Here is a 14,000-nt window from a genome sequence, read left to right as displayed (position 1 = left end):
TTGATTTTGCAAAGGGACACATTTCTGTTTAGCCAAAGTGAGCAGAGATGCCTCGTACTTGTGTGAACAGTGCAGATAACTTCTGCTATGTTTGTGGTGAAGTGACTTTTGCATCACAAAAGCGCAGTATAACCACTATGGTTAAGAAAGCCTATCACCTTTATTTTGGCTGCAAAATTGGAGATCAGGACAAGAGATGGGCCCACACATATGCTGCAACACTTGTGCAACAAATCTTCGCCAGTGGTTGAACAGGAAAAGGAAATCTATGCCTTTTGCAGTGCCAATGATTTGGAGAGAGCCAACAGATCATACCAGCAATTGTTACTTCTGCATGGTGCCTCCAGTTGGGAATACAAGAGACAAGCCAAGAAGCACCGAGTAGACACTGAATAGGACTAAACTATGTACAGAATAGTTTTTTGCCTTTTGTTTCATAATAAATTTTATTTATATAACCCTTTTGCTGATTTTTAAAGTGTTACATAAACAGGACAGGTGAAATATCATGTAAAGCAACCATAAACACATGAAAAGGTTTACAATTTATGATTAAAACTCTACTATCTACACAATATACATAGACATAAAATGTAAAAACTTAAATATCTTAGAAACAGTAGCCAAGCAGTTGTTTTAATTGTCATATTTGAATTCAGCACCTCAAAATACATAATAAATAGCACATTTTATCTTTGAAGCAGACGACGTCTCAAAAATTGTAGACCAGTGTTATCAGTCAAAAACAGGCTAAGCAGCAGCCTGGCTCAGGTGGAAGGGAGCCCCTAACTATTGTGCAGTGCATCATGTCAAGTACTGATGGGCGAGGCAGAACAGCAGCAGCACACCTATAATTGACCATGTTAGACCTGATTTTGTCACAACTCCTCCAGCATATTGAGGAAGACCAAAATAGATACATTCACACCAAGTTCCTATTATCAAACATACAGAGATGCTGGTGCTTGACCTCACCTTCTCTTATCAAGAGGACAAGGACTCCTGGAACAGATGGCTGCTGTCATTTGAGAATGGCAGCTAGGAAGCCACTGAATGTTTGAAGGATGGGGATAAAGGACAAAGCTTTTCATTTTCTTCTTTCGCTTTCTATTTTTGTTGGGAAGGGGGTGATAAATTATTTTCATTTTTTGAATCATTCCAAATGATTGGAATGATTCTTTCAAAGGCTTATTGGTTACTTCAAAGGCTTTCATGATTTTTTCTATAGTATTATTGAACAGTCTATAGACATTTTTGGTTTACTGAAAGCTGTTTTGTTAAATGAAAAAGAGTAATCTTTTCACTATCTTTTTAAATAAAACTATGCATTAAAACAGGAGAATTTTTGAAAAGATATAAAAACACTTGTAATGTCAACATTTCATAAAAAAATTGCATTTTAGGAAAAAAGTCGCTTTAAAAACTTTGACCAGCTGTACTCAAATCTGGCGACCAAGTAAGTTAAAATGACCTCTAACCCCCACCAAATATACAGTATTATTATTTGAGCTTGTAACATCATTAGTTTTGTACACGTGATACCCCTGAGGGCATGCTACATCAAAAAATTAAAAATTCTGCTCACAATATTTTAAAATTCTGCAAAATTCTGCACATTTTATTTGTCAATAAATAAATGCAGAGGCTCCAGCATGGCAGTGGGGAGCACAGGCCACTGGCTCCATGAAGGTGGGAGATCACCCTGCAGCCTCCCACCCGCCCCCCAACCCCGGGACATGGACTCAGCGGTGAGGCTGCACCTGACCCTGAAACAGCACAAGGCCTGGGCCTGCCCCAGAAACACCGTGGGGCCCTGCCTCTCTGCACCAGGCCCACCAGGTGTAGGGCAGACAGGTTCAACCAGGCAGGATCCAAGTGTGGAGGGGCTCAGTGTGGAGTGATCCAGGTGTGGGGTGAGAGGATTCTGTGTGGGACAATCTGGGTGCAGGCACCTCAGTGGAAGTTCTAGGTATGGGGGGATCTGGATGCACAGAGGGTCGTTGGTTCAGGGGCAACGAGACTCTGCAGAGGCTTCCAGGTGAAGGTGGCTGGGGCTCAGCATAGGGGTCTGCGTGCTGGGAGAGTGGGGCTTGGTGGGGTGGAGGTCTGAGTGAAACTAGTTGGGGGTCAATAGCGTGGGGGTCTGGATGTGGGGGCTCACAGTGGTGCAGGAGGTGGGGCATCAGGGTGAGGATTTGAGCTCAGTGAGGGGAGTCTAGGTACGGGGGGCCAGAGGCAGGGGGGCTGGGTGCAGGGGTGGGGGCCAGGGGCAGGGGTTGAGGTTCGGTGGGGTTTGGTTATGGAGTGCTAGGGGGGTTCTGGATGTACCGGGTGAGGCTTGGCTGGGGTGTCTGGGTGTGGGAGGTCCAGATGCAGGGGGGGTGAGTGAATGGGGGAGCAGCTCCCCATACAGTGACCCCTTCCCCCACAGCAGGGGAGCAATGGGAGGAGGAAGTAGGGGAGGATGCTGAGCTTCCTGCAGCTGGGGGAGATTTCTTGGGGTGGGTCTGACACAGCCTCAGCCACTCCTTGCAGGGAAAGAGGAAGTCCCGTCCTCTCCTGCCTCCAGCCCAGCCGGGACTAGCAGCTGATCCCGGCTCGAGTAGGAGCCACTGGCTGGGGTGTCCCCAACCCCGCAGTGATTTACCTCTCTGCCAGCTGCTCTGGGTGCCTGAAACAATGCACCTGCACTGCTAGGAAATGGTGCATGACTGCTCTTGCAACTTCCATTTGCTTCTCTGTTAGAAATTCATTTTTCTGCAGGGAAGCAAAGAAATCTGCAGGGACAAGAATTATGTGCATGCACAGTGGTGCAGAATTCCCCCAGGAGTAAAGTGCCAAGAGGAAAAATTAAAGATCAGCATTTTGTAAGTGCTCAACATCAAGAACTCCTAGTGAAATTAATGGGAGCTTCACCTTGAGAGCCCTTCAGAGAGCAGATTCACTATGTGGTTGTGCTAACATTTATTTCTCTTTTTTTTTAAATGGAAGAGACAGAATGGATTAAATGGAATGGCTAAACGTGGCCTAATACATATATAAGGGGAGATTTTTCAAAGACAACAAGGCAGTTAGGTGCCCACAACTTCCACTAAGTAACTCTTTCCTGCAGAATACAATAGTGTCTATACTGAAGGGATAATTAAATCTCTTCAATTATTCTCGCTATGACTTACTTCCTCGTTGGAAGAAAATTCTTCCTGATGTGTATGTCACAGGCAGATCCCTTTGTTGCTTCCTGTCAGGGGATCTCTCATAGCAGCAGGAAGTGGCACTGAATGCTCAACACAAAAGGTTAGGAATAACTACTGTCGGCCAAGGAAGGCCAGTCAGTACCCACAGCCCCTAAATTACCTGCACACATCAGAGGGAGCTGTGGACAAGCACCCACAGCCTGTAGGAGATCTATGGCTGGCAATGGGGTAAATTCTACCTCTAATACATTGTTTTTAGAAGTTGTGCTTTACTTGACTGCACATTTCTGACTCGGTCAATTACCTTATAAAAATCTCCAGAGAAAATTTCTGCACAAAACAGAGGGGCTTCTTAAGTGGCACATAACCATAGCAGACACAATTAGGCATTGCAATAAAATTAAAAGTCAGTAGCTAGATGCATTTGGGCAGAGTTTATTCAGTCCGAACAAGGAAGCCCACTGCAGGAATAGCAAAACATTTTGGTCCTTTGAAAGACTGATCACACATGCTCACAGCTCTAATTTACATGGAACACTCTAAAATGTAATGAAGCACAAGCAGCTATTGTTTTGCTGCATGAAAGCTGGTTTGCAATACAGCTCCAAATTAAATCCTCTATTACACTGTCTCCCTTCCTCTCCTACCTGTGAGCAGCGTTAATAGATATATAAAAGGGAAAGACCAGAGCACTGAAAGATGGCAGATTCTCAGAGAGGCAACTAAGGATTTAATTAGTAATGAGCAAATAAATTCAAGCCAAGCCCTTGAGAACACAAAAATGTCATTTATTTTTTTCCTCACTGTTTTTCATTTTTGTCCACCCCTGCACTAGAAATGGAAGCAGCAAGACCGTACAAAAACAAGAACTATTTGGGAAATCTTTAGCAGGGGTTCAGATAATTTGGATATGATTTGAACAAACATTTGAACTCCTACATATTTATTCAGTCTCTGAACCAATGGAGGATAACCCAGATACTTGATTTAAGGTAGAATTAGAATGGGGGGATGAGGGGGGAAATCAAAACTTTCCCCCCAGTATGATCCTGGTGGAATCCTAGCAGTTGGACTGTATGGCCTAACTGTTCTCTATCTCCCGGCCAGTACAGAATTGTTCCATCCATATTCGAGGCATTTTTAAATTCTAATTTTAAAAACCCACTAAAAGATGTTCTACTGCTTCCCTTGCCAGACATCTATATTCCAAGCTATTTAATTGTCAGAAACCATTTCCCAATATTCAATCTAAATTAACACTTCCCATTATTCCTAGTTACACATGTACCCGGGGAGGGAACAGTGAGTGGCTGGATGTACGTGTTTGTGAAGTGCCTGGGATAGACTGGCTGAATGCATGTGGAGAAAACAGTGAATGACGACTGACCGGGTTTGTGTAGAGGAGGGGTACTGAATGGTTCATGTGTATGGTGGGCCAATGAATAGCCGGGTGCATGGGCAAACAAATCTGTAGTTGTGCCCTGAGCAATAAATGCAGTGCCTTTGCTTTGCACACCATCACCTCCTTAATCTGATTACAAATCCATTAACTCACCATGGAGGAATACTGATGCTGCAGTGGCTTAGAGCCTACAGAGAGCTTGTAAACTACTCACCCTCCCTCAGTTGGTTTAATGGGAAAGAGGAGGCAAAACTTCTCTACTTCTCCAAAATCAACTGTGCTTGGTTTCTGACTGTTAAAGACTGGCACAGTTAGAAAAGCCCTCCAGGTGCTCTAAAGGCACAGGGAGCACAGTTACGCATAGAGCATTATCAGCACCAAGAGAGTGCAAAGAAGAGCTTTCAACCATTTTTGCACACCACTCCTGATTTCTAACGTGCATTTTAACCATATGCAAAGATCTGGCCCTAATCTCTTTTAAAGAATATTTATTATAAATACTCAAAGATAACATTTTGGTGTAACATTTTAGGCCTTCAAAGTGTTTAAAAAATAATTTGAGGAAATAAAGAGCAACAGTTAAAATAAAATATTCAAACTAGATAGAGCAAGTGATCACTGAAAGCATGGTCTGCCATGAAACAAGTACAAAGATCTTTACTGTTTGAGAGATGATTTAGACACAATTATTGGGTTCACAACCCATTTTGAACAGGCATTCAAGTGTTTCCCCCCCTTAATCTGGCATATGCTAGGAAGACGTCATTCTTTTTGCAAGCGGGTTTTTTGTTCATTTGTTTTTGTTCTGTATTTTTCCCTATCATAGATGTTAAACAAGAAGCACAGTGACTGATTTTTTTACACGTGTTGACCGTGGGAGATTTATTCAGTGTGCCGAGCCACTGTTTTTTATCTGTGACATCAATACAAGTTTCTCTTATTTTCTCTATTTCTTCATCTAAAGAGAATAAATTAGGTTTTTTTCTCTTCCTATTTCACAAAAGTAATGCTCTAATGTCTCTCCAGCAGCCACAAAACAGACAACTCCATAAAGTAGTGAATGAGGAGGAAAAAAAAAAAGAGAGAAAGAGAACTTGCCAGCCAACCCCAAAAAGATTTTGCCAGCCATCCCCCAAAGAGAAAGGAAGCTGGTGTGTTTCTGCTTTTGTCTGTGACAAAATGTTTCTTACATATGCTAGTAGAATAGACTTCTGTAACCCCCATGAAATACAATTTTCAATAGTCAGAAGCTGGGACCAGTGGGGGGGATGGAGATTTTGTATGGCAAGAAGATTGCAGGAACCAATCCAAAAAACTGAATAGTTTGCATCTGACAGATATTTACACTTCTGCGCATTTGCAGATGTGCCCATTATATAATGTAAAGTGTAATTATGAGATAGAAAATTGACTCAGAAGTATGAGGAGGTAGTAGGAATGGGGCACAGGAGGAAGGCTCGGTGCCATCACTAGATGCCAATGACACATGAAGGATATTTTTCAAATGGTCCAGCTACTTATGCTGCTGGGATGCTGTCAGTCAGCCTAAGTGGACAGCGCTTTAGTTTCAAGAAAGATTTAGAATTCATCCCTGTGGCTCATGAATGTGCTCAGTTTGTCAGTGCTCAGTTAGTAAAAGATCTGCTAAAAGCCTGCTCTGTTAATCATCCTTGGGTGTACCAGAATTTTCAAATCACAAAGGATAAAAAGTTTTTTTCCTAATGCGTCTCTTCTACACTGCAACCTAAAACTACCTCGGGAAAACATTAGATTTCTGGCTTACTCTTCTCCTTCTTTGCTCATTCTCCACTTGCAACCTAATGTTCAGACCTATAAAAGCCCTGGCATTTCCTGAACCTTTGTTTACTCCAGGAACTGTTTACAATGTATACATTTTGCACATTTATTTCAGTCAGATAAACTCTATATTGAAATGAGACATATGGTGGGGAACTATTTTTTCATATTAAGGGTAGAGGATCTGCTTACTAATAATGGTAAGTAAATTGATAATAAACTCATAGGAGGTTCTTACTGAACTAAGGCACTTCCTTAGATAAAAACTCTTCCTGTCTTGGCAATTTAGCCCAGATGAGTGTGATCTTTGAAATCTGTTTAAGACTTTCAAATTGGATTATTTCATCACAGGGGCGATCAAGAGAGACTAAAGATGGCTAATGAGAGATCACTGAAGCTTACTGTGTGTATATTTGTTATACATGAATTTAGCTAATGCTGCATCAATGGGATTCTGCTTCCACATATCACCTTCACAGGTCAATCACCAGACACTGACCTTTTCCTTCTAGAAAAACTTCCTCTAGTGGCTCTACTCAATGTGTTTCTTCACAGAAGAGTCATCCTTCAGGAACTAAGACCCCTCTCACTCCTACTGTGGTAGTAACAATGGGGGATCCTCCTGAGTTTGTTCTGGATTGTAGTCTCATTTCTTGACATCCCAGATGGAAAGAGCTCCCATACTCTGCATGTTTCTCAGACAATTGGTTCCTCCACTCCTTCCATGCTGGGACACCAGTGCTAAAAACCTCAGCAGAAGCTGATGTCAGTTCGACCCTCAAACCCCCTCCCTAACAGGCAGACCAGGAAGTATAAGAGACCTGCACTTCAGGTCTGCAGCTCTCAAAGAGGCTCCATCTCCTTCATCTGCTTGGTCAAGCAGAGAAGCAGCAGCTGGCTCACACCATATAATAAAACTGTCCACCAAGGTAAGAACCATCTCCCAGAGGGACAGGAACATTAATTACTCAATATGATTGATCTCTGATAACACTGGTCTACAATTTTTGAGAAGTCGTCTGCTTCAGAGATAAAATGTGCTATTTATTATGTATTTTGATGTGCTGAATTCAAATATGACAATTAAAACAACTGATTGGCTACTGTTTCTAAGATATTTAAGTTTTTACATTTTATGTCTATGTATATTGTATAGATAGTAGAGTTTTAATCATAAATTGTAAACCTAGGTCTTTTCATATGTTTATGGTTGCTTTACATGATAATATTTCACCTGTCCTGTTTATGTAACACTTTAAAAATCAGCAAAAGGGTTATATAAATAAAACAAAAGGCAAAAAACTATTATGTACATAGTTTAGTCCTATTCAGTGTCTACTTGGCGCTTCTTGGCTTGTCTCTTGTATTCATTAAATGGAGCATCTCTTGTCACAGTCCAGCAATAGTCTGCAAGCACTGACGGGCTCCATTTGCCCTGTTAGCGTTTCTCCATTGTTGCAATGTCCTGGTGAAAATCGCTCGCCGTGCTCGTCGCTCACTGCTCCGCAGTTCGGTGGAAAAAAAATCTAGATGAGAGTGCAAAAAATGTATCTTTAGTGACATGTTGCAACCAAGGCTTTTGTATGCCTTGAGGAGGTTTTCCACCAACAACCTGTAGTTGTCTGCCTTGTTGTTTCCAAGAAAATTTATTGCCACTAACTGGAAGGTTTTCCATGCCGTCTTTTCCTTGCCACACAGTGCATGGTCAAATGCACCATCTTGAAGAAGTTCACAAATCTGAGGACCAACAAAGATACCTTCCTTTATCTTAGCTTCACTTAACCTTGGAAATTTTCCACAGAGGTACTTGAAAGCTGCTTGTGTTTTGTCAATGGCCTTGACAAAGTTCTTCATCAGACCCAGCTTGATGTGTAAGGGTGGTAACAAAATCTTCCTTGATTCAACAAGTGGTGGATGCTGAACACTTTTCCTCCCAGGCTCCAATGACTGTCAGAGGGGCCAATCTTTCTTGATGTAGTGGGAATCTCTTGCACGACTATCCCATTCGCAGACAAAACAGCAGTACTTTGTGTATCCAGTCTGCAGACCAAGCAAGAGAGCAACAACCTTCAAATCGCCACAAAGCTGCCACTGATGTTGGTCATAGTTTATGCACCTCAAAAGTTGTTTCATGTTGTCATAGGTTTCCTTCATATGGACTGCATGACCAACTGGAATTGACGGCAAAACATTGCCATTATGCAGTAAAACAGCTTTAAGACTCGTCTTCGATGAATCAATGAACAGTCTCCACTCATCTGGATCGTGAACAATGTTGAGGGCTGCCATCACACCATGGATGTTGTTGCAGGCTACAAGATCACCTTCCATGAAGAAGAATGGGACAAGATCCTTTTGACGGTCACGGAACATGGAAACCCTAACATCACCTGCCAGGAGATTCCACTGCTGTAGTCTGGAGCCCAACAGCTCTGCCTTACTCTTGGGTAGTTCCAAATCCCTGACAAGGTCATTCAGTTCACCTTGTGTTATGAGGTGTGGTTCAGAGGAGGAGGATGGGAGAAAATGTGGGTCCTGTGACATTGATGGTTCAGGACCAGAAGTTTCATCCTCTTCCTCTTCCTTGTCTGACTCAAGTGAGAATGATTCTGGTGCATCAGGAACCGGCAGTCCTTCTCCGTGGGGTACTGGGCGTATAGCTGATGGAATGTTTGGATAATGCACAGTCCACTTTTTCTTCTTTGACACACCTTTCCCAACTGGAGGCACCATGCAGAAGTAACAATTGCTGGTATGATCTGTTGGCTCTCTCCAAATCATTGGCACTGCAAAAGGCATAGATTTCCTTTTCCTGTTCAACCACTGGTGAAGATTTGTTGCACAAGTGTTGCAGCATATGTGTGGGGCCCATCTCTTGTCCTGATCTCCAATTTTGCAGCCAAAATAAGGGTGATAGGCTTTCTTAACCATAGTGGTTATACTGCGCTTTTGTGATGCAAAAGTCACTTCACCACAAACATAGCAGAAGTTATCTGCACTGTTCAGACAAGTACGAGGCATCTCTGCTCACTTTGGCTAAACAGAAATGTGTCCCTTTGCAAAATCAAACACTGACAAATAAGAGAGCACGACACTGGATGATTTCTAGAGCTGATATAGGACAATTTGTTCAGCAGAGTGATGTAAGCTTCGTTATGATTGCATCATCCATGACTTTTAGGAATAACATGATGCAATTCATATCATGTATGACGCAATACCAGCTTCAGATTGCATCATTCATTGTTTTGCCTAAAAAGCAAGTACTGTCCAAACCCAGTCATAGGTTTATTCATAGATCCAGTCAAAGATGTATTTTAGTCATTTCTGGTTTAAATTGAGATCCCTTCCCTTTATAACTCACTTATCCTCTGCCATTCCCAAGTCAAGGGTCGTATATACTGACCCAATAGCATATCTTGAAAACTAGAGCCAATCAACAATTTTAAGCATCATTTTTGTTCTCAGTGACCCAGAATTAGTAAAGTTTGACTACATTTATTTCAGAAGCATTTTGGCTGTAGAGCAGTGTAATGTGTGTTTTAATGGACACTTTCTATTTGAAGTGCTTAACGAGTTATTTGAGTCTAAGTGCTATGGAAGAATCTAAACTGAAGAGCCTCAGCGAGTGCAGCCACAAGAGGGAAATGTTATCATCAGTTGACTCTTCCCTCTACCTTATGAGAGTGAAATTATCTCAGAAGTCCTTGTGTTGACCTTTGAGATAAAATAAACATATTCATAACTAGATACAAAACTGTTTGCAGTGTTGCTGTAACTGTGTTGGTCCCAGGATATTAGAGAGACAAGGTGGGTGAGGTAATATATTTTATTGGACCAACTTATTTCTGTTGGTGAGAGAGACAAGCTTTTGAGCTTACACAGAGCTCTGCTTCATGTCTGAGAAAGATTGTCAGAATGTCACAGCTGAACACCATGTGAAACAGGCTGTTTAGCTTAAGGAGTTAACATGTTGAAAGAGACCATTTAAGGTGAAATGGGGAGTTAACATATCTGCAGTTGTAGGACAAAGGAGGGTTAGTGGGTTATAGATTGTTGTAATAAGCCAGAAATCCAGTGTCTTTAGTGTCTAAAAACGTTATGAATTTAAGCTCAGAGGTTTATCTTTTGAAGGTGTTGTGCAAGTTTCCTTTGAGGATGAGGACTGAGAGGTCAGATATGAAGTGATCGTTTTCTGAAAAGTGTTCACCCAGGGTTGATGTGGTGTCTCTTTAGCTACAGTTAGTGGAAGAGGAACAAAAAGTTCAACTATGGCTCTGCAAGAGTGGATTGTCTCTTGAGAGTTCTAGTCCTTCCAGTCTGTCATGTGTGTGAGAAGGAGAAAAATGCCGAACATTTAAAGCTAGCGATAATTTTAGTTTGGATTGACGGGTTGGCAATATTTTAGATTAATCATTTTATCCATTTTATTTTTGCTAACAATAGAGGCTAATTTCCAAATGAGAGTCTCTTTACTTGCTGTCAAGCATGACTGAAATGAAGTGAATTCATATGAAACGTCTGCTGTCCTATAATTTTAATTACAAAATATGTATCCCATGAACAGAGCCTAAATGTGTACCTTTTGTTTAATACATACTGAAAACACCAACTAATCAGAGCCTCATATTTTCAGGTGTACAATCCAGGAGTTTTCAACATTATGATGGATTGTGATCATAACCATTGTTTCCAGTTATCACCTCCTATTGTTTGTTCTTTTCAGTCTGTAGACTGCAGTTTTTCCTTCGGTGATTTTTGCTATAATAATGTATTTACAAAGCTATCCAGGTTGATGAAACTGGCCCCACTCCTAATAATGAAACACAGAAGCTCATGAATCGCTAAAGTTGAGTGAATGTATATTCAAAGGAAAAACTGGATATCTGCACAAACATTTGCCAATTTATTTATGGAAGAACTTCTGCCATTTTGCAAGAAAAAAAATGGTGTTAAGTATAAAAAGTAACACATTTTTGTCCCTGGAAAATTGTAAATTTTGGAGGATTGAGATTATTTTGGCTTGCATTGAATTTTTGAAAATGTGTGTATTTTGTATCAAAACAACCATTTCATTTTGGCACAAAATGTCTTTTATTACTGGGGGAGGAATTAAGAAATGAAAAAAAGTTTTCAATTTTTTTTAGTTGACCAAAACCAAAACACTCCCAACCCCCCTATGGATTCTCCTCTGATTTTGATAGCATGTTATGTTGTCAGCATATTCCTGTTTCTCCAGTTATACCAATCCTCACAGGCTTCAAGCAATACTCATCTAGGACCTGATCCTGCCACAAGGTCAATGCAGGCAGACCCTGCATATGTATGGAACCCAAATGAGGTCTACAGGAGTGTTTCCACACAAAACTCACTGCTGGATCAGGGGCTTTAATTATAGAATCATAGAAATGTAGAGCTGGAAGCAGTGGCGTATTATCGCCTAGACCAACAAGGTGGCAAATTTGCAGAGGTGACAAATTTATAATAGCAGCATTTTTGTAACCACGGCGTCACTGACGCCATTTAGTAAACATACTCACGAGAATCGTAAACATTATAATATGACCAGAAGGAAGAAATTAAGTGGTTCTCAGTTAAAAAAAAATGCTATACAAAAGAAAGAAAGGGAAAATGAAATGATACAACAAAGGAATCTATTTTGTGCACTTTTGCAATTTCTGAGACAGGAAAAATAGTTGAAAGTAGTAGTGAAGTAAAAAGTGAAAATATTGGTGTTGATATTGAAAATATTGATACTTAATAAGTTCATATGGGGCCAGGGGCAGCAATTATTTCAGGGCCTAGGGGCGGCAAAATCATTAATCCACCACTGGCTCGAAGGGACCCATGTCAAGACAGGACCATGTAAATCTAGACCATCCCTGACAGTTATTATCTAACCTGGTCTTAAAAACCTCCAGTACAGGGACTCCGCAACGTGCCTTGGAAGCCTATTCCAGTACTTAATTATCCTTATAGTTGGAATAGCGTAATATAGTATAGCATAATCTAAAGTATAATTAGATGTTTTTTTCCTAATATCTAACCTAAATCTTCCTTATGGCAGACTGCTTATTTCTTGGTCTACCTTCAGTAGACATGGAGAACAGTTGATCATACCATTCTCTTTATAATAGCCTTTAACACATTTGAAGGCTATTATCAGGTTCCAACTCAGTCTTATTTTCTCAACACTCGTAATTACCTCATTAGAACACTGATAAGTAAACAGGCACATAATCCACTAGAAAAGCACGCTGCCAGCATATAGGGATTATCTAGTCATGTTTACGGATTCAATTACATCTGATGTTCCAATTCCTTGCACTTCAGAAATAAAAGATTGAGAACAGAAGACCAAAAAGTATATTAATGTTCATATCACTTATTTGAAAATAAAACATTCTGATCCTACCTCTTCACAGGAGGTCCTGAAATCCATGTGCTATGGCACAGCAAGTGATATTTGTCTAAAATAGACAGAAAGATTTCATTAGAACTCAGTACTACAGACTAGAACAAACAGATTGCAAAACATAAAAGGTAGTTATCTAAATTAAGCAGGAAGACACTGCATTCCTCTGTGTGAGCTTTGTTTATAGTCATTGCTTAAGAGCAGGAATGATTAAGTCAGCAGGAGGGTAAGGATGCATATGGAGCTGGCAGAAATTGTCCCCGGCTTTTATGAAGTCCACCAACTGATTTTATTAAGTGTGATTAAGGGAGAGCTCATGTTCCTATCAGCCTCTCCATTGCACTAGCTATCCAAATGTACTCTTCTGTATTACTGACCTTTTGCTTGAAATGTTGTCCCCATCCCCACTTATTTTTGAAAGTAAGAATACTTGAAAAGAAATCTTTCAGAAAGAAATAATTAAGTTTTGCTTTTCAAAAGGTTCCCTGCCGTAAAAAGTTGAGTTTTTTCCCTCCTAATTAAAAATCTTTATGCATGAATACTTTTTTTTCCATTGGACTCACAAAACTATATTAACACAATTCTCAGAGCAGGGAATTTAGTGAAACATTTAAGTACTGAAGGACCGAATGTTACAGAAATCAGGAATATGTAAAATGTCACCACATACTCAAATTGTTGGTATGATGGGTCTGCACCCACAATACAATACACACCTGGCATGCATTTAGCTATTTTTACTTTATTTCTGAGATAATGTTTATGGAATAAGTTGTCATTAGAGGATAATAGTGTCCTGCTGCAATATAAATATTGATGCAAAAGAAAGAGGCATTTATAGAAAATATTTCCTAGGCAAAATAGACATTTATTTTCAAGTCTAGAAACACTATTATTCTGAGTGATTCATGCAATTCAATCATTTAAGAATTTTTTTTATTATTTTTATTACAGTAGTGCTAGAAGCCCCAACCAAGACTGCGGCTTCTTTGTGCTAGGCTTTGTCAGACACATACAGGCTTGACAAACTTCAATTTATATTTATAGTTTTAATGGATAATATGAATGTTTATTTTTAAGCTTTTTTATCTATTAAAATTTTCACAGTTGTGCATAATTATGGGTTTTAGCTTTTTCATTTTTTAATCAATTTAAGTTTTCAGTGGGAATCAGACAATAATTATTTAATGAC

General features: G+C 40.2%; 1 protein-coding gene across 5 annotated transcripts in view; it reads right to left on the bottom strand.

Moving 5' to 3' along the window:
• The window catches only part of SNTG1 (syntrophin gamma 1), a 790,136-nt gene that overhangs the window by 268,215 nt on the left and 507,921 nt on the right, over positions 1–14,000 (bottom strand). For all 5 annotated transcript variants that reach the window (XM_008168521.4, XM_042857030.2, XM_008168520.4 and 2 more), the window contains exon 3: positions 12,809–12,863. In XM_008168521.4, the coding sequence (XP_008166743.2) occupies positions 12,809–12,835 (27 nt within the window). In that variant the 5' untranslated portion in view covers positions 12,836–12,863. The remainder of the gene's footprint in view (positions 1–12,808; positions 12,864–14,000) is intronic.

The sequence above is a fragment of the Chrysemys picta genome, chromosome 2 (genome assembly GCF_011386835.1).
Source record: "Chrysemys picta bellii isolate R12L10 chromosome 2, ASM1138683v2, whole genome shotgun sequence".
In the NCBI taxonomy this organism is placed as follows: Eukaryota; Metazoa; Chordata; order Testudines; family Emydidae; genus Chrysemys; species Chrysemys picta.
This window is presented reverse-complemented; position numbering and strand designations above follow the sequence as displayed.